At 32.2% G+C, this 20,714-nt stretch overlaps 1 protein-coding gene across 1 annotated transcript in view; it reads right to left on the bottom strand.

Moving 5' to 3' along the window:
- LOC114324243 (uncharacterized) overlaps positions 1-19,815 on the bottom strand; it is a 29,232-nt gene extending 9,417 nt beyond the window's left edge. Inside the window, exons 1-2 of the mRNA XM_028272034.2 lie at positions 19,689-19,815; positions 15,221-15,389 (exon numbers count right to left, since the gene is read on the bottom strand). Of these exons, the coding sequence (XP_028127835.1) occupies positions 15,221-15,389; positions 19,689-19,799 (280 nt within the window). The 5' untranslated portion in view covers positions 19,800-19,815. The remainder of the gene's footprint in view (positions 1-15,220; positions 15,390-19,688) is intronic.
- Between the last annotated feature and the right edge of the window lie 899 nt (positions 19,816-20,714).

A 20,714-nucleotide genomic window follows, 5' to 3' on the forward strand; every position in this document is an offset into this window, starting at 1 on the left:
AGACTATATCAACGTTATGAAAGGCTGTAGAAACAGAAATAAATTTATTGTTAATAGAATGACAAAGAGGATATGCTATCAGTGGTAAACTTAATAAACGCAGTTACAAACAGAGAGGTTGATATCAATAAACAAAATATTAGTTGGTTAAAAATACATGAAATTCTACTAAAAAAGATCAACCAAAGACTTTGTTCATGAAATATAATATTAAAGCGGAAGGGTATACTGAAGTTAATATTGAAAAACATGGAAAAGGCCGCAAATGTAATATACGGGAATTACACTTACCATTGTTGTGGCCAAGCGGTAAACCTTCATCTAAAGAAAAAATAAAAGCCTTAAAATATATTAACCCCAAGTGCCAACTTTGAAGAGGATATATAAGGGCTAGGAAGCGAGTTAGATTTTGACATTGACGAAAGTTTTCTTGAGGACTAGATCAAAAAACATATTTAAATTAAATGATTATTACCAAAGTTTAGTGTTTAGATCAGTTTTGCTTGTTTTTATTAAGGTATAATTGTAGATTTTTAAAAATGTCCTAACCCGCTTTTGACACTGATTTCTGTCAAATTTGACACTTTATCTGTATAATCTTAGAATGTAGTATCTTTTCGTTGTGTATCTTATAATTTAAAAAATAAATAAAATTATAAATATCAATAGTCTATTTCTTATTTGAGTTTAAGTTTTAAATCAATTTATCTCCCAAACAACTTTTTGTGGGTTAGTACATTATTGCATAACACCAGCCAATTATTGGATTAAAAAACGCGTTTTCTGCTGACTGCGCGCTAAAATAAGTGTGGCCAGTACCTTTAATGCGCAGTTTATTCCATCATTTTTGGTGTGTTAATTAATGCGATAATGGACGTTAGACGTTAACGTTACTGTGGCCCCAGCATAATACTGGGAACTGCATAATAATAATTGTGATTTTCTCGGAAACAGTTAAAATAATCTGTCTAAAAATATTACTTAAAAAGTAGTCGTCACAAGAGGAGACGAGTTATATTATTTTGTAATGAATTCATAAACCGGGAAGACAACTTTTAAGCCAACGTTGTTATTTTCCAATGAAAAAGTTTTTCAGTCATATGGCAATGGTCGAATAAATGTTTATAGGCCAAGAAATCATAGGTTTGATTAAAGTTATACTGATCATTAAAAAATAGTAAGGGATTTTCGGTCAACGTATGGAGATAAATAAGTTGGAGATAAATTCCACCTACTGAAAGTCCGGGCGTTTTTTCTCATATAGAGAAAAAATTTACAGGATTATATTTACAAACATATTCTTGACAAAATAATGAACCTAGTCAACAGTGATCCAGAGATTCCTTAATAACAACTTCATCTTCCAACATGACAATTGCCCGGTGCATACGAGTAGAATTACTCGAGAATAGTTGGAATAAACTAATGTTAATGTTCTTCCGTGGCCTTCCCGCATTCCAGACCGTAACCCCTCGAAAATGTGTGGGCAGAATGAACAAAGAAATTAAAGAAAGAAACTGAAGGCGACGGAATAGAATTGAACTATGAAAAGCAATTGAGAGGCATGAGAGGAGCTTGTTGAATATACCATAAGGAAATTAGAGGATATAATGGACATATAATGGACATAATTGAAGGAAATAATGGAGCTTCCACCAATCATTAATTATTGTGTTACTGTGTATGATTATTTAATAAAAAATAGATGTAAAACAGAATGGATATTTTTAACCCAGCCTTCCATATTTTCGTTATTAGGAACATAAGTATTCCATTTTATTCATTATAAAAAATTAAATTTCCATTTTGTAACGTTTTTTAAAATAGATTAATTCTATTTTGTTATTTTAATTTTAATTAACCCATTCTGGGTTCACCACTGGTCATATGTACGTTTAAAAAAATGGGTAAAAGGTGCGCTTAAACGAGATAAATATTCCAAAATTCGACTACTAAGATATATGTATAGGGGTATAAATTAGGGATGGCGGTTTTTTGACAAAACACCGGTTTTCGGTTATACCGGTTTTTTTTGCTTACGGTTTAACCTAGCGGTTATAACCGGCCAAAAAACGGTTTTTGGAAAAACCGGTTTTCGGTTTTTTTAATCCAATAAATTACAAAGTTACATTTACAAAACACTTTAGTTTGCGATACTCCATTCGACTCGATATCAATATGATCAAAATTAGTACATACTATCGAAAGAACATGTATTACTTTTAACACGTTTTTATATTTGTAGAATAGGTACATTTTAACTCATTTAATACTTCCTGTATGAGTGTATCGTTTTGAAAACGTAGCGAAATTCTTGGAGATTCGTATTCGTAATCAGTAATTCGATATTCATAGTCAGAGCATTATTTTTGGTAATCAGAAAAAGTCATTCACCCACTTTCAATGTCAAGAGTTAAGTGTGAAAAATAGATGATGTTTGCGTCTAATTCAACCAGATCACTTCTTGCGTAAATATTATGATTACAAATACCTTTTCAAGGAAATATTATAATAAAACTTAACAATTGTTTCTGGCTGATGTGAGATTGCACTTTCAATTTGCTTCTGTATTTTATAAAATAAAATAAAAGAATTATGGTTTTGTTTGGAATAATTACTTGAGAATAATAATTATGATTGGGATTCAAAATAATACCTAACCCAATCCTAATCACCGTAAAAACCTAATAACCCGTTTTACTTTAAAAAGAAAAAAAAACGGTTATAACCGGGACAAAAAAACAACCGGTAAAACCGGTTATTGCGAAGTAAAAAAACCGGTTTTAGGTTTAAACCGGTAGGTTTTTCCCATCCCTAGTATAAAGGTGTAAACTATTCAATGGCCGCAACTATACTATAAAATAAATATAATTCTCATTACAATCAATAAATTATTGTGGTTTAATCCCGTATAAAATAAGATTTATCTTTAATATTTACTTTTTCAAAATTTTGGACATTATTAAATAATTAATTATAATAAAATAAAATTTAGATGAAAGTAAAATTAGGCTAATTAAAAGCCAGCTCGCTTTATTGACGTGCGTCTTACAACTTCTTGAATCTTGATAAAGAAGAATCTCAAGATAATAAATGAATGGAATCTTTTAAAAATTTCATGAAGGGAACTTTAGAGTGTATTAAGATCAATTACGAATTTAACGTTTCAAAACAAATAGTGATTTATTGTTTATAATTTAAAGGGAATATTAATATTATGTTATAATATTATCTAATCTTCTAAAATCCTAATGCGACAAGTCACGATGTGTGTACGGTTCATTTGTCAATATATAAACACTAAATGACTTCTAATAAACGTCATTATATTTTTTTATATCCCGGATACTTTTATTATTTATATTTTAAAAAATTATATTCTTTATATTAAAATAATATTTTTTAAATTGAATAAAGGAACTTTATTATTTATTTATTAGTTAGATATTAAACCAATTATATTATAGTTTGACTTTGACCGTTCTGTCGAAATAAACAAGGTATTAGCTAGCTTCATTTAAACGTTAGCAGATGGCGTTAAGGGTTTATTGAATTATTTTAAATGGTTAATTAAATATAATAGTCTAAGAGCTAGTGAAACCTCCGACTCACGGTCGTCCTGTAAGGCTAGAAATTTGTCTAGTGATAATTCATAGCACACCAAGGCTAAAAACCATGACCTGGCAGGCATCAGCGGTGCACGTGTGTCTACCAGGTGAATCGAAAAGTGCAAATTTAGGGGGTAAAATAAACTTTCTTCTGTAAGGTTTAAATTTAAGTATGTGTTTGAGTAAGTCATTTAGAAGAAATGTGTACAATGACAGGCTATTCTGAAGAGCTCAAGACCTTGCCAGGCGAGGGGAAAGATTAAGGGTTTTCCTAAAATTATTTTTTTGCATCAAAGAAAGTTTTTTTGGGTTTTTTCAATAATTCCAAACAGAAAAGGTCTCTAGTGATTTTTCTCTTAGGTTAATAGTTTTTGTAATATGTATAAGCGATTAGAAATTTTGAAAATTGCGAAATCGGCCATTTTTAACCATAAATCGGACATTTCACTAAAACTTTCAATGTTGCCAAGGTAGGTAGATATTCTTTAAACATTAATTGATGAAATCCCGAGGAGTTTTTTGCAATACAATATCGAAAACCCCTTTGTTTTTTAATTGTTAATCAAGCGGGCGATCGCACTGTAGTATAAATGAGGACGTTTAAGTTTGCATAAATGCATTATCTCGAGAATGGCCAAATTTAAAGAAAAATCCTCAGACAGGTCGATTTTTATTTTTAAATTAGGCCTTTTTGCCATATATAATACTAGTGACGTCATACATCTGGGTGTGATGACGTAATCGATGATTTTTATATTGTCAAAAATTATTTATATCAAATGTCACTTATAAATGTTTAAATTGAGAAAATTACTGTAAAAATGAACAAAACACCTTAAAAGTCATGATAATTCTCATATAAAACGAAGTCTCGCCAGAAGAATCCCATCTGAAGTTATTCGCAATCCTTTGTTGAACTTTATTAGAGATTTTCGTAGGTCCGATAAACAAAATTTAACGTTAACTGAATTAGTGAGAAGAGGAGCCCAAATTTGAAGAAAGATGAGCGAAATAGACTATTTAATTCCTTTTTGTAAACTTTAAGATAAATTTATGTCGTTTTATAATCAAAATTTAACCCTCATGCACAAGTTGTAGTCCATGTGACTAACAACTTCAGTGAGAACTTGGGTTTATTATTATGTACTAAATGCTACAAATAAACTCTATTATCCAGATTTAGCCATACGGCTCACACTCCCTCTAAGGGGAAAATTGACTCATCCCAGATACCTACGGTATCAAAAGGATTGAGCTCTGGTGGGACTCTTTCCGTGTTTTCGAGCCCTAGGTGACTTGGTATGCTGGAGTTTCTCCCAGAAATTTTCGTACGCATCTGGCCGTCGCAAGTAGTACAGCTTTCTGCATGGTCTTATAAAGGTGTTCATTTAGACCCAGCTTTTTTATGTTTTCGAGGAGGGTCTTCGGAATGACTCCAGTAGTAGAGATAATAATTGGTATCGTCTGGGTACTTTGCATTCTCCATTGCCTTCGTATTTGAATTTCCAGATCTCTGTACTTGGCGATCTTTTCAGTAAATTTACTACGTAGATTATTGTTGTTAGGTATCGCCACATCAATTAGTGTAGTCTGTCTTGTTAATTTATTAACTAGTACGAGATCTGGTCTATTATGTGCCACTGTTTGGTCTGTGAGAACAGTGCGGTCCCAGTATAGCTTGTAGTTGCCATCCTCAAGCATACTCTCAGGGACGTATTGATAATACGGGAGATGATCCGTTTGGAGAAGTCCCAGCTTGATAGCTATCTCTTGATGAAGGATTTTTCCCACTGCGTCATGCCGTTCCTTGTATTCAGTTGCAGCAAATGCCTGGCAGCCCCATGTAAGATGTTGGATGGTTTCTTGGGCTTGACATCCATATCGGCATCTGTCGTTTTGAACCTGAGGGTCTTTGATGATATATTTCAGGTAATTTCTGGTTGGTATAACCTGATCTTGAATAGCCAGTAATGAACCCTCCGTTTCAGGGAACATCTTTGCTGATGTCAACCAATAGTTCGACGCTGTATTGTCGACACAGTCTTGGCTGACCTCATTGGGATGTCACCCGTGCAGAGGTTTACCCATCCAGGTGCGCAGTTTTTCGTCTTTAGTGAGGTGGTTTATGCGCATTTCTGGTTCCCTCAGTTTGATCGGTGTTGTGTCATCTACTGCGCAAATAGCTTGATGTAGAGTAGATGTCTCAGCTTGCATCTGAAAATAAGTTCTTAAATTAGCAATTTGTTTATCTAATTGCTCACCTATATCCATAAGTCCTCTTCCTCCCAGATTCCGTGGTAATGTTGTTCTTTCTACTGCACTTTTAGGATGGTGTTTTTGTGCCTTTGTGAGGTGTGTTCGTAATTTTCGCTGAAGATTTTCTATATCTGTTTTTGTCCACTTAACAATACCAAATGAATAGCTAAGTGCGGAACAAGCGTAGGTGTTTAGTGCTTTAAACAAATTTTTACTGTTAAGCTGTGAACGAAGCAGCTGTTTTATCCTTCGTATAAACTCAGTAGTTATTTCAGTTTTCATTTGCTTATGGTCAATTTTCCGCGCCTGCTTTACTCCAAGATATTTGTATATATCGTTTTCACCCATGGCCTCGATGTTCTGGCCATTTTGCATATCGAATCCACCGGGCTGTACCTTTCCTCTGACTATATTCAAAACACGGCACTTGTCTAGGCCGAACTGCATATTAATATCATTAGAGAATGTTTCTACTGTTTTTAGCATCTGCTCTAGATTGTCTCGAGTAGAAGCCATTAATTTCAAATCATCCATATACAACAGATGATTAAGCTTCGCTAGTGCAGTATTGTTGTTTTTAATGCTAAAACCTGAGTCAGTGGAGTTTAATAGCTGTGATAGAGGGTTCATAGCCAAACAGAACCACAATGGACTCAGCGAGTCTCCTTGAAACAGGCGCCGGTTGATTGCGATATTTTCCGTTTCGATATTGTTTTCACCAGGTAATTGGAGGTGAATTTTAGTCTTCCAACTTGTCATTATATGCCTTAAAAAAGTCACTATGTTATCATCGACTTTGTATATTTTTAATATATCTATAAGCCATTCATGCGGCACTGAATCAAAGGCCTTTTTGTAGTCAATAAAGGCAGTAAAGAGGTTCCTTTTTTTGGTGAATGCCTGGTTAGAAATGACTGAGTCGATGATAAGTTGTTCTTTACAACCCATAGAACCCTTAGCGCATCCTTTCTGTTGAGGCTCTATGATATTGTTTAGAGCACAGTGTTGGTAGGTACGCCGGGTTATACAGGATGTGACCAATTTATACAAAGTTGGAAGACAAGTAATTGGGCGGTACTTGGCTGGATCTTGGGTGTTATTTTGATCCTTCGGTATTAAATAAGTGATTCCCTGAGTTAGAAATGATGGTATTTCCTGCGGGTTAGAAATAACATGATTAATTAATGTTGATAAGCAATCATGAATGCTCCAAAACTTCTTAAGCCAGAAGTTCTGGACTCCGTCTGGTCCAGGAGATTTCCAGTTATGAAGCTCTTTGATGATATTTGAGACCTCTTCAGTAGTGAATGGTTCGTAGTTAGCTGTGACGTAGTGGTGACAGTTGTGCGTCGTATCTTCTATCCAGCCAGCATTGTTGTTAAGAGCAGCTGGTGTGGAAAGTTGATTTCCCCAAAACTCATGAATCTCTTCCTGGCTTGGGTAAGACTTGTCTACAGTTTCTACGGTGGAGTTCAGTTTTCGGTAGAACGCCTTCTCAGAGTTCTCAAAAAGCGCATTGTCACATTTTCGGTTGTTACTAACTTTATACCTTCTTAATCGTCCTGAATAGACGGAGAGTTTTTGTTTTAATGTATCCAGACACTGTTGGGCTGTGTTATTTTCTGGATCGTATCTCGAGTGTCTTGCAGTGCTCCGCATTATTTCTTCAGCTCTCTTAATGACTTTTCTACTTGTTACACCTCTTACATATTCTGTGACTTGACCAATATCACTACGCAGTAATTCAATTTTTCCGAGAAGTCTCTTTTCCCAGGGTGCAATTCTGTTACCAGTCCTTCCGTTATTAGTACTCCGTCGTGTTCTGATCTTAACGCCCATTACATTAGCAATTGCTGTTGCTGCACAGTAGATTAGCATATGCAGATATTCCAATGTGTGGGCTTCTACGACATAATTGGGTAGGACTTCAGTGTTCACAATTTGTAACAGCTCACCTAGTTTCTTACAAGAGTTTATTCGTGGTAGCGGTGGTCTGCTAAGTGGATTTGTTCCATTAAACTCTTGTACGGCACGAGCCATTTCGTTTGCGAGACTATCGCGCAACTCGTTGTTTTCCTGTTTTGTATTGTCAGGTTGAGTTTCGGGTAAGGGAATCTCAGGAATCTGCTCATCAAGGATTTCATTTAGGACTTGATCTAAAACTAGCCCTTGGTTGTTAATCTCCCGTTCGACTTCGCTTTTGATCGTATTGCGTCTAGCCTCTGGGATAAGGTTGTTTCTTATGATTACCCGGTATTGATCTGATACTCTTAAAAACTCTATTATTATTATTATTATTATTTAAATGAAAGTAGGGGTTGTGTGATAGCTCATTTGAAAGGTTATTTAATTCTCTATTAGTAATATAAACATTAACATAATTATTTATACAGGGTGTACAAAAAAATTAAAAAAAAAAATTAATTTAGACAAAAAGAAGAAAAATGTTTTTTGTACACCCTGTATAAATAATTATGTTAATGTTTATATTACTGAATAGAGAATAACCTTTCAAATGAGCTATCACGTAACCGCTACTCGCATTTAAAAGAATCATCGATTACGTCATCACGCCCAGATTGATGACGTCACTAGTATTATATATATGCCAAATAGGCCTAATTCAAAAATAAAAATCGACCTATCTGAGGATTTTTCTTTAAATTTGCCCATTCTCGAGATAATGAATTTATGCAAACTCAAACGTCCTCACTTATACTACAGTGCGATCACCCGCTTGAACAACAATTAAAAAACAAAGGGGTTTTCGATATTATATTGCAAAAAACTCTTCGTGATTTCATCAATCCATGTTTAAAGAATATCTACCTACCTTGGCAATATTAACATTTTTAGTTAAATGTCCGATTTAGGGTTAAAAATGGCCGATTTCCCAATTTTCAAAATTTTTAATCGCTTATATAACAAAAACTTTTAACCTAAGAGAAAAATAACTAGAGACCTTTTCTGTTTGGAATGATTCAAAAAACCTAAAAAAAGTTTTTTTCGATGCAAAAATAATAATTTTAGGAAAAAGGCCTAATCTTTCCCCTCGCCTGGCAAGGTCTTGGGCTCTTCAGAATCGCCTGCCATTGTACACATTTCTTCTAAATGACTTGCTCAAACACATACTTAAATTTAAACTTTACAGGAGAAAGTTTATTTTACCCCCTAAATTTGCACTTTTCGATTCACCTGGTGCACGGCTGATGCTTGCCATGTCATGGTTTTTAGCCTTGGTGTGCTATGAATTATTACTATACAAATTTCTAGCCTTACAGGACGACCGTTAGTCGGAGGGTTCACTAGCTCTTAGACTATAAATATTATTTGATATTTTTAACTATTAAGTACATAAAAATAAAATTTCAGTATAGTTTGAACGAAATTTATAAACAACTAACATTTAAAAGCTTAGCAGAACAATATTAATTTTATATTTGCTTCATCAGCACTCAATTAAACTCTTCGCAAAATTGAAACCAATATTGGTTAACAACAAACTGAAAAGTCTCTGATGCAGAATTCACCATTATAATAAAAATTAAAATGGTAAATAGTTATTTAAATCTGAAACTTTTCTTGTTGGAAGTTATTTCTGGCACATCCTTAATCTGCGACTTTTACAATTTATAAGACAGCAGACGACAAATATAGAAAACAAAAAGACTCTACTAAATGCAGTCACATTCCGTTTTCATTCATCTAGGAAAAGGACAGAAAAAACTTCCTAGTACTCAAATCTGAGTAAAGATAGAAAAGTAAAAGATGATTTTTGCTTGTTTTCGATTCAAAAGGATGCACAATCCCTGGACAGCTGTTTCTGCCTTATAGGCTTCCTCAGCAGAGCAGCGTGCACTCCTCTGAAGCGAAAACCAGCTAGCCCATCTATTTAAGGGAAATTTTAAAGATCATTTAAATCCCCATTGGGACGCAATTAAGCGACATCTCTTAATCAAACTCAAAAGTGTCAGATACAGAATTCACCACTAAAATAAAAATTAAAATGGTGAATAGTTATTTAAACCTGAAACTTTTCCTGTTGGAAGTTGGTTGTAAGTAAATAGATGGGCTAGCTGGTTTTCGCTTCAGATGTGTGCACGCTGCTTTGCTGAGGAAGCCTATACGGCGCAAAAAGCTGTCCAAGGATTGTGCATCCCTCTGTATCGAAAGCAAGCAAAAACCATATTTTAAATATTGGTTACCTTATTAAGAAAACTAATTTAATTATTATGATACTTTATATTTACTTGGTTTACGTGCAAGACTTTTATTATTATAAAAATGTAATTTTTAATACTTTTGAAAGTTTGTTAATTCTAAAATTTTGAAAATATTGGGTGTAGTGACTGTGTTGGCAATGAATTGGATCCCCGTTATACTATTGGTCCATTATTTTTTACCTCTTCTTCTAGCTGTAGGGTTTTGTCTCCTTTGTCTTCAGACAGTTGATCTAGAGTATTTGAACGTTCATATTTTACTTTATTTGTCCTAGATAATTTTTTCAACATAAATCAATTAGATTTCCGTTCTAGTCCATTCTTTCACGGTTTTTGCTCTAAATTTTAAAGAACCGCTTGGATTGACATGAAATTCGGCATAAGTATAGCTTACATGTTAAAGAAAAAAAGTGATATTGTGCCGATATGTGCTTTTGCCCTGGGGGTGACTTTCACCCCCTCTTGGGGGTGAAAAAATATATGTCCAAAATAAGTCCGGAAATGGGTAAACTGACTAATTTTAAGTAACTTTTGTTCTATAGAGCTTTTTCGCCAAGCCAACACTTTTCGAGTTATTTGCAAGTGAATATGTTCATTTTTCAACAAAATAACCACATTTTTAGACAGTTTTTCACAAATAACTCAAAAAGTAAATATTTTGTCGAAAAAACGTTCTTAGCAAAAATATAGCTTATAAAAAATTAAAAAAATGGTGTACGCGTTAGGTCTCTGGATTTCGTAGAACTAGAGTTATAGCCAATGAAAAATAGATTAATATTCACCAAATTTCAAATAGAATATTTCGACGTGAAATATCCAAATAATTAAGCACTTTTTGGGGAAAACCCATTATAACTTTTTTAAAGTATTTAAAAAAAGATTTATTTCTGTTCTTACAAAAAGTTTCTATCATTAAATTTAAGCAAGTTACGCTCAAAATAAAATTGGTCCTTTTTGTTTTTGCAAAAAATATCGAGAAGACCACCCCCTAATTAGCAAATTAAATGAAATTAATCGTTACCGCTCCACAAATTATTGTACTTATGTTGTGTTTATATGATCTGTAAGTATCGTCGATTCAAAGTGTTTATTTTTGAAAAAATTTGGTTTCAAACTAAAATTTTTAAAAATTTAAATTTTGAAAAATATGCTTTTTTTCAAAATAACGTAAAAATTGTTAGAGATACCAAAAATTTCGAAAAACAAAAAAAAGTCAGATTTGCTTTTCTGAATATCGTGTATTTTTTTTGTTTTTCTGTTAGACAAAAATTGATTAAGATTTGGTGTTTCTAAATTTGCATACATTCGTGATCAGTGACTCGTTCAACCCATTTTAACTTCAGCCCTTTCAATAATGAGGCCTTTGAACCAATGAAGCTTACAGATCATATAAACAATATATACACGAGTCAAGAAACTTGTGAAGTCGTAACGATTAAGTTCATTTAAGATACTAATTAGGGGGTGATTTTCTCGATTTTTTTACCAAAACCAAATGGGAATAACTTTATTTTGAGCGTAACTTGTTTAATTTTGATGCTAAAAATTTTTTTTATAAAACAAAAATGAAGCTTTTTTTAAACACTTTAAATAAGTTGTAATGAGTTTTCCCCGAAATGTGCTTCATTTTTGTTTATTTCACGGTAAAATATTCCATTTGAAATTTGACGAATATGAACCTATTTTTCATTAGCTATAACTTTGCTTCTACTAGGTGTAGAGACGTAACATATACACCATTTTTTAAAAATTTTTACAGGCTATATTTTTGCTAAAAATGTTTTTTTGACAAAATACTTACTATTTGAGTTATTTGCGAAAAACCGTCTAAAAGCGTGGTTATTTTGTTGAAAAAATGAATATATTCACTGCCAAATAACTCGAAAAGTATTGACTTAGTGAAAAAACTCTATAGAACAAAAGTTACTTAAAATTAGCCAGTTTATCCATTTCCTGACTTTCTTTGGACGATTATTTTTTCACCCGCAAGAGGGGGTGAAAACCACCCCCAGGGCAAAAGCACATATCGGCACAATATCACTTTTTTCTTTGACTTTTTAGCTATGTGTGTGCCAAATTTCATGACAATCCAAGCGGTTCTTTAAAATTTGGAGATTTCGCAATATTTTACCGTTAAAGAACGGACTATTCTGTCTCCATCTAAGTCTAGCTGGATTCTTTAACTTTTCTATATACAATATACATTGTGGCTATGGTACTTTAATTATAGAATCTTATTCTTGGCATCTTTCCATTGTTTATTTTTCTTCCGCTACTCAAATTTTCATTGTTCTTCATGTGCCGTGCTCGATTATAGCCATACTGGCTATAGTAATTTTGTTGACGGCACCTCGGAAAAGGGATGCAGAGGATCTGTTAAACCATTCTCTCAGGTTTTTAAGCCATGATTTACTTCTTCGACCTGGCCCTCTTCTTCCCTCTACCTTGCATTGTGTTATTAAATGGAGTATATTATATCTCGCTGGGTGTCGCATAACATGGCCAAAATATTCAAGTTTTAGATTTTTAACTGTTCTGACGACTTCCGTGACCTTTTCCCATCCGGTGCAAAACAACTTCATTACGAACTCTATCCACCCAACTTATTCGTAGGATTATCCGGTATACCCAGATTTCAAAGGCTTCTAATTTCTTGAGAAGAGTATGTATTAAAGTCTAACCTTCGATACCATACAAAAGAGTAGAGAACACATAACATCTCACTAATCTAATTTTAAGATTCAAGGTAATGTTGTTTCCATGTAAAATTTTCTTTATCTTAAAGAATGCAGCTCTGGCCTACACTATTCGTATTATAATTTCTTTGATCATGTCCCAGTTATCATTTAGATTACAATCAAGGTAGGTGATACTGTTAGTTCTCTCTAATTGTTCAGCATAAGCTGTTAATACTTCCGGTTGTATTGGAGTCTTACTGACAACCATCACCTTGGTCTTGCTTGAAGATGTTTAGCTTGAGTCCATATTCATCACACGTTGTGGTAATGCTAATAATCAGATGTTACAGTTCTTCTTAATTGCTCGCAATTCGCACAGTGTCATCCGCGTATCTCAAATTAATAATATTGACGCCATTCATTTTGATACCACATTGAGCATTATCCACTGCTTCATTGAAAACAAACTCAGAATAGATGTTAAATATTAATGGGGACAAAATGCAGCCCTGCCTTACTCCTCTTCGTATTTGAAGTTCTTCAGACCTGTCCCGGCCAATCCTGATGTTTGAACGTTGATGTTAGTAAAGATTTTTGATAATGCGTAGGTCTTTATCATCAATACCCACTTTTTGAAGAATAGCAATCATTTTAGTATGTTTTACTCGATCAAAGGCCTTCTCAAAGTCAATGAAACACATATAAACCGGATGTCCGACATGTCTGTATATCTATACCATAACCTGGATACTAAACAGTGCTTTTCTGGGTTTATATCTATCTGGATAATTTTTGTTTTTTTTATTTCGTCCATTCGTTTCAGGATCTCATCTGTCATATAATGGCAAAAATATAAACAAAAAAAAATAATAATTTAAAATTACCTAAATAAAGAACACATAGTACTACATGTACCCAAATTATTTATCGTTTTGCAGGAATGCACAAAAATTACTTTATTTTATTTAATTAATTAATAGACCGGGCAGTATGGTCGTCCCCGCTAGCGAAATTATTTCCATTCGATTTTTTGCAGAAACTTACTTAAAAAGAGGTCATTATAACCTATCCACAGGGTGCCGGGCGGTGCCGTGGTCGAAAAATTGTTTAAACAATTTTTTTTAAACAAATTCATAAAAATAATTTTTTCATTTCGAACAAAATTTTTTAGATAAATTGGCTTATTCTGAGCAAAAAAGGTCTCCTCTCATTTCTTTCTAAAATTGATTGTTGTCGAGTTATATGCGATTAAAAATTTGAAAAATGCGAAAATAGCCATCTTCAAGGCTTAATAACTCGAGTAAACATTATTATTATGAAATTCAAAATGTGACCAAATCAAGTATCAAACCCCTTCTTCAAGGCCCTGAAGAGATCTTTGTCATTATTTTATTACAAAGCTGTTATTTTTAATTATTAACAATTAGCAATATAGTCCAGGATGTATCCGTCGCCCCCGTTAGTGAAATTATTCCGATTCCATTTTTTTGCAGAAACTTACTCAAAACGAGGTCCTTATAACATATCCACAGGGTGCGGGCGGTGCCGTGGTTTTTATTGCGAACGATTTTTTTTAGATAATTTGGGTTATTCTGAGCAAAAAAGGTCTCTTTTGATTTTTCTCTAAAATTGATTGTTGTCGAGTTATATGGCCATTTTCGCATTTTTCAAAGTATAAATCGCGTATAATTCGACAACAATCAATTTTAGAAAAAAATCACAAGAGACATTTTTTGCTCAGAATGTCCCAAATTATCTAAAAAAAATTTGTTCTAAGTGAAAAAATTACTTTTGTGAATTTGTTTAAAAAATATATTTAAACAATTTTTCGACCACGTCACTGCCCGGCACTGCCCGGATATGTTATAAAGACCTCGTTTTGAGTAAGTTTCTGCAAAAAAAGGAATCAAAATAATTTCACTAACGGGGGCGACAATACATCCTGGACTATAGCGATAATTATTAATAATTAAAAATAACAGCTTTGTAATAAAATAATGACAAAGATCTCTTCAGGATCTTGAAGAAGGGATTTGAAACTTGAGTTGGTGACTTTTTGAATTTCATAATAATAATGTTTAATCGAGTTATTAAGCCTTGAAAATAGCCATTTTCGCATTTTTTAAATATTTAATCGCATATAACTCGACAACAAACAATTTTAGAAAAAAATTACAAGAGATCTTTTTTGCTCAGAATAAGCCAATTTATCTAAAAAAAATTTGTTTGAAATGAAAAAATTATTTTTGTGAATTTGTTTAAAAAAAATTGTTTAACAATTTTTCGACCACGGCACCGCCCGGCACCCTGTGGATATGTTATAATGACCTCTTTTTGAGTAAGTTTGTGCAAAAAAATCGAATCGGAATAATTTCGCTAGCGGGGGCGACGGTACTGTCCGGTCTATAATAATTTGAAGCCATTTTATTTGGAGTAGTAAAAAAAGTTATTATCTTACCTCTTAAATTAATTTTAACTTTTGCATCAAAATCGGAATTAAGAGTCACATTTCCACTTACACTTTTGCCTTGTTCATCAAACTTAAGTTGCATATCTATTCCACTGGGGAGTGTATCTTGTGGGCAGCGATCAATTGTGTTTATCTGGATTTGAGCAGGTCCAACTACCTAAAAAGATTCATTTGTGCTTGTACTAAAACTACTTATTAGTATTCTGCCCTCCTAAGGAAAACCACCGCATCTACAGTATTTATAAAAATGAGTAAATGGACTTCAAAAAATCTGCAACTTTTAAAAGGTGCTAAAATTGTTACACCAATGCGGTTAGAAACGATTTTACTTTATATCAATAAGTCTGTAAATAAACTGTGTTTAAAAAAAAGTAGCAGTAATTTATCCCAATTTTATGCCTACTATGGCAGATACTGGGAAAAAATTGTAAGTAATATTAGGAATTGCTAAGTAAAACTACAGCATCTACGGATGTTTTGTATATGCGATGTTTTTTCTTAGCACAATGTTGCATAAAATATAGTTAAACAACAAAATGAGTTTTTGAATAATTTATTAAATCTACATATTTAATAAAAAAAAAACACATTTATTATACCGATTAAACCGTAACAAACAAAATTAAAAAAAAAAATAAAAAAAAAATTAAATATACAAAGAAATTATTTTATTAATTCTTATCTTACTCAAGGTTTTCTCAAAATTGTAATCTATTTGAAGGCATTATGATTTCTAGATTTTTAATAAGGGTTTCTTTTTTATTTTTTATTACTCCACAAGGAAATGTAAATGCCTGAGGATTGGGAAGTTTTTTATTTAAAACTTTATTTTGAAGAAAAGTTATTTCAAACATACTATCGGATTTATTTGTTAACTTGTACTTTTTAGAGAAAATAATCCCCTGTTGGCAACAATTTGTTATTTTCGCCAAGTAAGGACGTTTCTCTATTTTTTTAATTTTTGTTTGTGACGCGAAATTTTCCCACTTAAAAAAATCTGTATACTGCATTCTTTTTATTGTAACCTTTTTTAAACTTGCCTTTCCAACAGCTGTCACAAAATTATTAAAATCGTAGGTTTTTTTTCTTTTTTTAAACAGTTCCACCTGATGGTGGAAACTATCGGCGGACATGAAGGTGTGTCCTGGTTCGAAATACTTAATACAAATATCTTGAGCAGCTATAGCGTCAGAATTTACAATATGTATATACGAGGAAATGTAATTGTAGGTGAATTAAATTATTATGTTGTTTTACAAATTCAATGAATATGATTAAAACATCTTAAATTGTTTTAACTTATGTACCTACAAAAAAACCTTTTAAGCAATTTAAAAAAAAAGTATTTAAGCATTTTTTTTTAATCTAGACTACTTAATCTACTCGATTTTCAACATTAAAAATTTTACGTTGTTTCTTAAGACACAAACTAACACAATCGCACCATACACAAGTTGAAAAGAAAGTAAATAAATTGATAAACCGCGCCAATTACGTAGCAAAAACACCGCAATTGGGTATTGCTTAGAATAAACACAGTAACTGCAGGCTCCGACAAGTATATGCGGGGTTTTACCTAAGTAATTTTGTAGTTGCGGGGTTTTTCCTTAGTTCCACGCATGTTTTTGTAGATGCTAGGTTTAGTATTTCTTTCAGAATATATAGTTGGGGTTGTAAATACTGTACTTTTTTTAAATAATCATGTAATATAAACCCTCTAGATCAAATTTTTGCTCCTAACTCAATTTTCATAATTTTTGCATATGGGGTGTTTTTCCTAGGGACGGCAGTATTGTAGTAGTATTTTTATATTCGTTTTATCATAACAAACCAAACTTTGTTAAAACAAAAATAAACATATTTTATCGCCAACCGTCACTAAAGTCATTCATTATTGTACTCATTTGCCCTCATTTGCGGCAATAAAGTAACACTTTATTGTACTGAAAGAAGAATTTTACTTTACATGCCGCGATTAATCAAATTAACCCAGATTAAGTGGTCGATGGCGGTAATCGAATGGCGTGAATTTTAGTGAACTTAAAATTTATTTACTTTAATTATTAAAAATATTGTACACAATTTGCGGTATTATCAATTAAATTTATGCCAAAAAGTGAAATTCTGTAGTATTTTGTAAATATATTCATATAAAATAACTTAAAACTATACCGATTTACTAATTATTCAATATCGAAAGCGGCCATCTTGCAAAAGTTATCTGTAATCACTCTCATGAAATTATTGTGACATATAAAATTTAAAAAGTTCTTAAATTGCACATTGCAAGTAAGTGTTAAAACCAATATCAAATTATTGTAGAAAGTGAAATTGTAGATAAAATATATTTTGGCATTATCCAAGCTGCCAGGCTTTCAGTACCTATTTCATTTTCCAGTTTTTCATCAGGGATTTAGTCCATTGAAATGTTACATTTAGTGTGCATTTCGTAGAGGAGTCAATTTTATTTTTTAATGTGTAGGGGGGTTCAATAGAAGCTTAAGTTCAAGTTTTTAGGGTTGATGCCTTTGTCCCCCGGCCGCCATCTTGGAAAAAGCGGTGCAAAGGGCTTTCGCGCTGTATCTCGTAAACGAGCTACGCTACAGAAAATTTAATTTTACATAAAATGAAGAAAATTTAATTTTCTACAATTTTATATCTATTACTTTTTATCGTAAAGTGACCAACAAAAAAGTTATAAACAAAAATAAGAGAAAATTTTGTAAGAAATTTCCTTTTGGTTATAACTTTTTTACGTTCATTTCATAATAAAATAACATCATAACGATTTTGTAGAGAATTTTCCAATAAACAATTTTCACTATAAAGTTGTTTAATTTTATTTATTATCTAGGTTTTACAGCGCTCCAAACTTGACCAGATTCTCGAATTCTCGTAGAAAAAGAATGCTTTTCTATCTATATATTAGACGAGCGGTGTTAACCGTTATGCCAACCACTAAAATCAAATTTAAGTTGAATGATCAATTTTGGTCTATTTTTATGTTTTAGAGGTCGCTGAATCCGAATATCAAGTTTATTTTTATCTAGAGTTGGTGGAACATGTTAAAAAAATAAATTTTATACAAAAATGCCAGATGTCAATTTTGATGATTTTTCAAATTTACCTCGCTGTATCTTTGGTCGCTGTAAATATTTCCTTTTAAAAATTTTACTGTGTCATCTTTGAAGTACGTAGATAACAATGAAATTTCGTAAATTATCGTAAATGCAATAAAAAATTCAAAAAATATGTTGCTAATAAACATGATACAATATCAACTTTTCCAAATGTCATAATGTGGTTACTGCGGTGACAAGATCATTTAAAAATATTTAAATTAAAAGAGCGGTTTTTATTGTTATAAATGAACAATTTTTATTAGTAATGATCCCATCAAAACCACTGTACACATACAGTCGATCCCGCTTTTTAGAGTACCGGTTATAGGAATATCCAGGTTTGTAGAATATAAATTCGAGGTCCCGAAACGTTTCCATTTACTCCTTAACAAATTAAGCTTACTAGAATATTTTTCAGCTAAATAAAACAATACCGCTTATTAAAATATTTTTCAGGTCAACGAAAAAATTTTTACCTACAATTTCGAATCTCCCAAAAATTTAAATTATGTCTTGTATTAAGGTTTCTCGCCAAGGGGTTCGAAGGCCTGTAGTGTTGTTTTATTTATATTATTTGAGTTTGTCAGATAGGTAATAAATATTTTATTGCGTTGTTATATGTGCCAATTCAATCGTTTACCGACAAATTGAGTCGCAAAATAATTTCATTTGTCTATTGCCATATTGCCACCCACTTGTCAGTTATAAAATTTTTAAGAAACAGTTCGGCCACTCTAATCGCTTGTAAAGTTATGAAACGTTTTCGGAATGCACAAATCATAGTAATTTTTTTTAAATCTTTATAATTTAGAGCAACAGAAGTGACTAGTATTTTATGTAACAAAAAAACAAGCTACAATTACCGATTACTTTTCAAGACTAAATAAGTAATTTTCTTATTAAGTATATTTTGTATTTTAATACGAAAATATTTAGATAATCTACATATTGCATACATTTCATATTAATTACTGTATGCATCCACATAATATAATGTAATTTGGTTTTTTAATAAATACGTTATGCCATTGTATTATTGACATAAAAAGACGTAAAACCTTATACATATACATATTAACATAGTATGTACTATTATTACGTATATTCGGTACACTTATTATGGCTAGCCACTATTGATCGATTATTAGAATATCCCGGTTATAAGAATATATTTGCTTAGCACGAAGGCTATTCAAATAAGTGCATTCGACTGTACCAAATTAAAAAAAAACATACAAAATGAAAAGTGTCCAATTTTTTTGACCAGGAGTGTATGATATAATATAATTATATATTTTATATATTTAACCTGTATATACATAACATCTACTTACATAAACAGATTCAGACAACTTTATATACACTCCAAAAGTAATAGTTATCAGCAAATATGTCGCCAAAATATTTCCCGTCGGGATTGGTAAAGGTGGGCATTTGCAACACATTGTTGATATATGGAATATATTATTCATTGGCCAGATAATTATAGAATATTTAAACGAGTGAGAATAATTAATGAAAGCTAAATTACTTCCGGAGAATTAGCGGTCTGTTTTAGTGCAGTAAATATTGAAATAATGATAAAAGGTAATATATTTCGTTTTCACCTCTAATATTCAATAACTATCACTATAACCGTCAATATTTGTCCGAATTTTCAATTATTCGTCACTAGGTTGGTTCGCGTTTTAATATCGGTTCTGTGGTAAGTTTGATTTTATTTTTCTCAGTTACCTACCAACTGATACCCTCCAAGGTGCATGCTTGTAAATAGTGTTGCCCAAATTCGGTCTTGGTCTTGCAGTCTTGGTCTTGTTCTTGCATTTTCGCATGACCAAGACCAAGACCAAGACCGCCTAATTTTGGCAAGACCAAGACCAAGACTTACCGTGCAAGACTTGAGCAAGAACAAGACTAAGCCTGCGAGACCCTTGCGTCTTGCAGTTAGAACTGAGGGTCGTTTTAAGGAGTATATAAGTTCGGCTATATTCTTAGATACTCTATATGAGAAACAAAAAAATTGTAAAAAAAAATTGAAAATTGGATTTATGGGCATTACGAACAATACCATAAACATACATAGCGAATCAAAATGTTCATTAAAAAAACACGACACATTTGACATGTACTCAGAGGTCATTATTATAATGTAAAAATAAAATATTTTGTACATTCTTTCCCAGCAGCCGAAGTCTTCGCTCTGAAATTAATTGTCCAGATTTTGAGAATAGTCGTCTTCTAATCATAACATTCTTGTGTTGCGACGCCTACAGTAATAACGAATATCGTATACAAACTTTTTAAAAAGGTGACACATTAACTAATAGAAAATAGACTTAATAAGTATATAAGTAATTAAT

Source organism: Diabrotica virgifera, chromosome 3 (genome assembly GCF_917563875.1).
Source record: "Diabrotica virgifera virgifera chromosome 3, PGI_DIABVI_V3a".
NCBI classification, from domain to species: Eukaryota; Metazoa; Arthropoda; class Insecta; order Coleoptera; family Chrysomelidae; genus Diabrotica; species Diabrotica virgifera.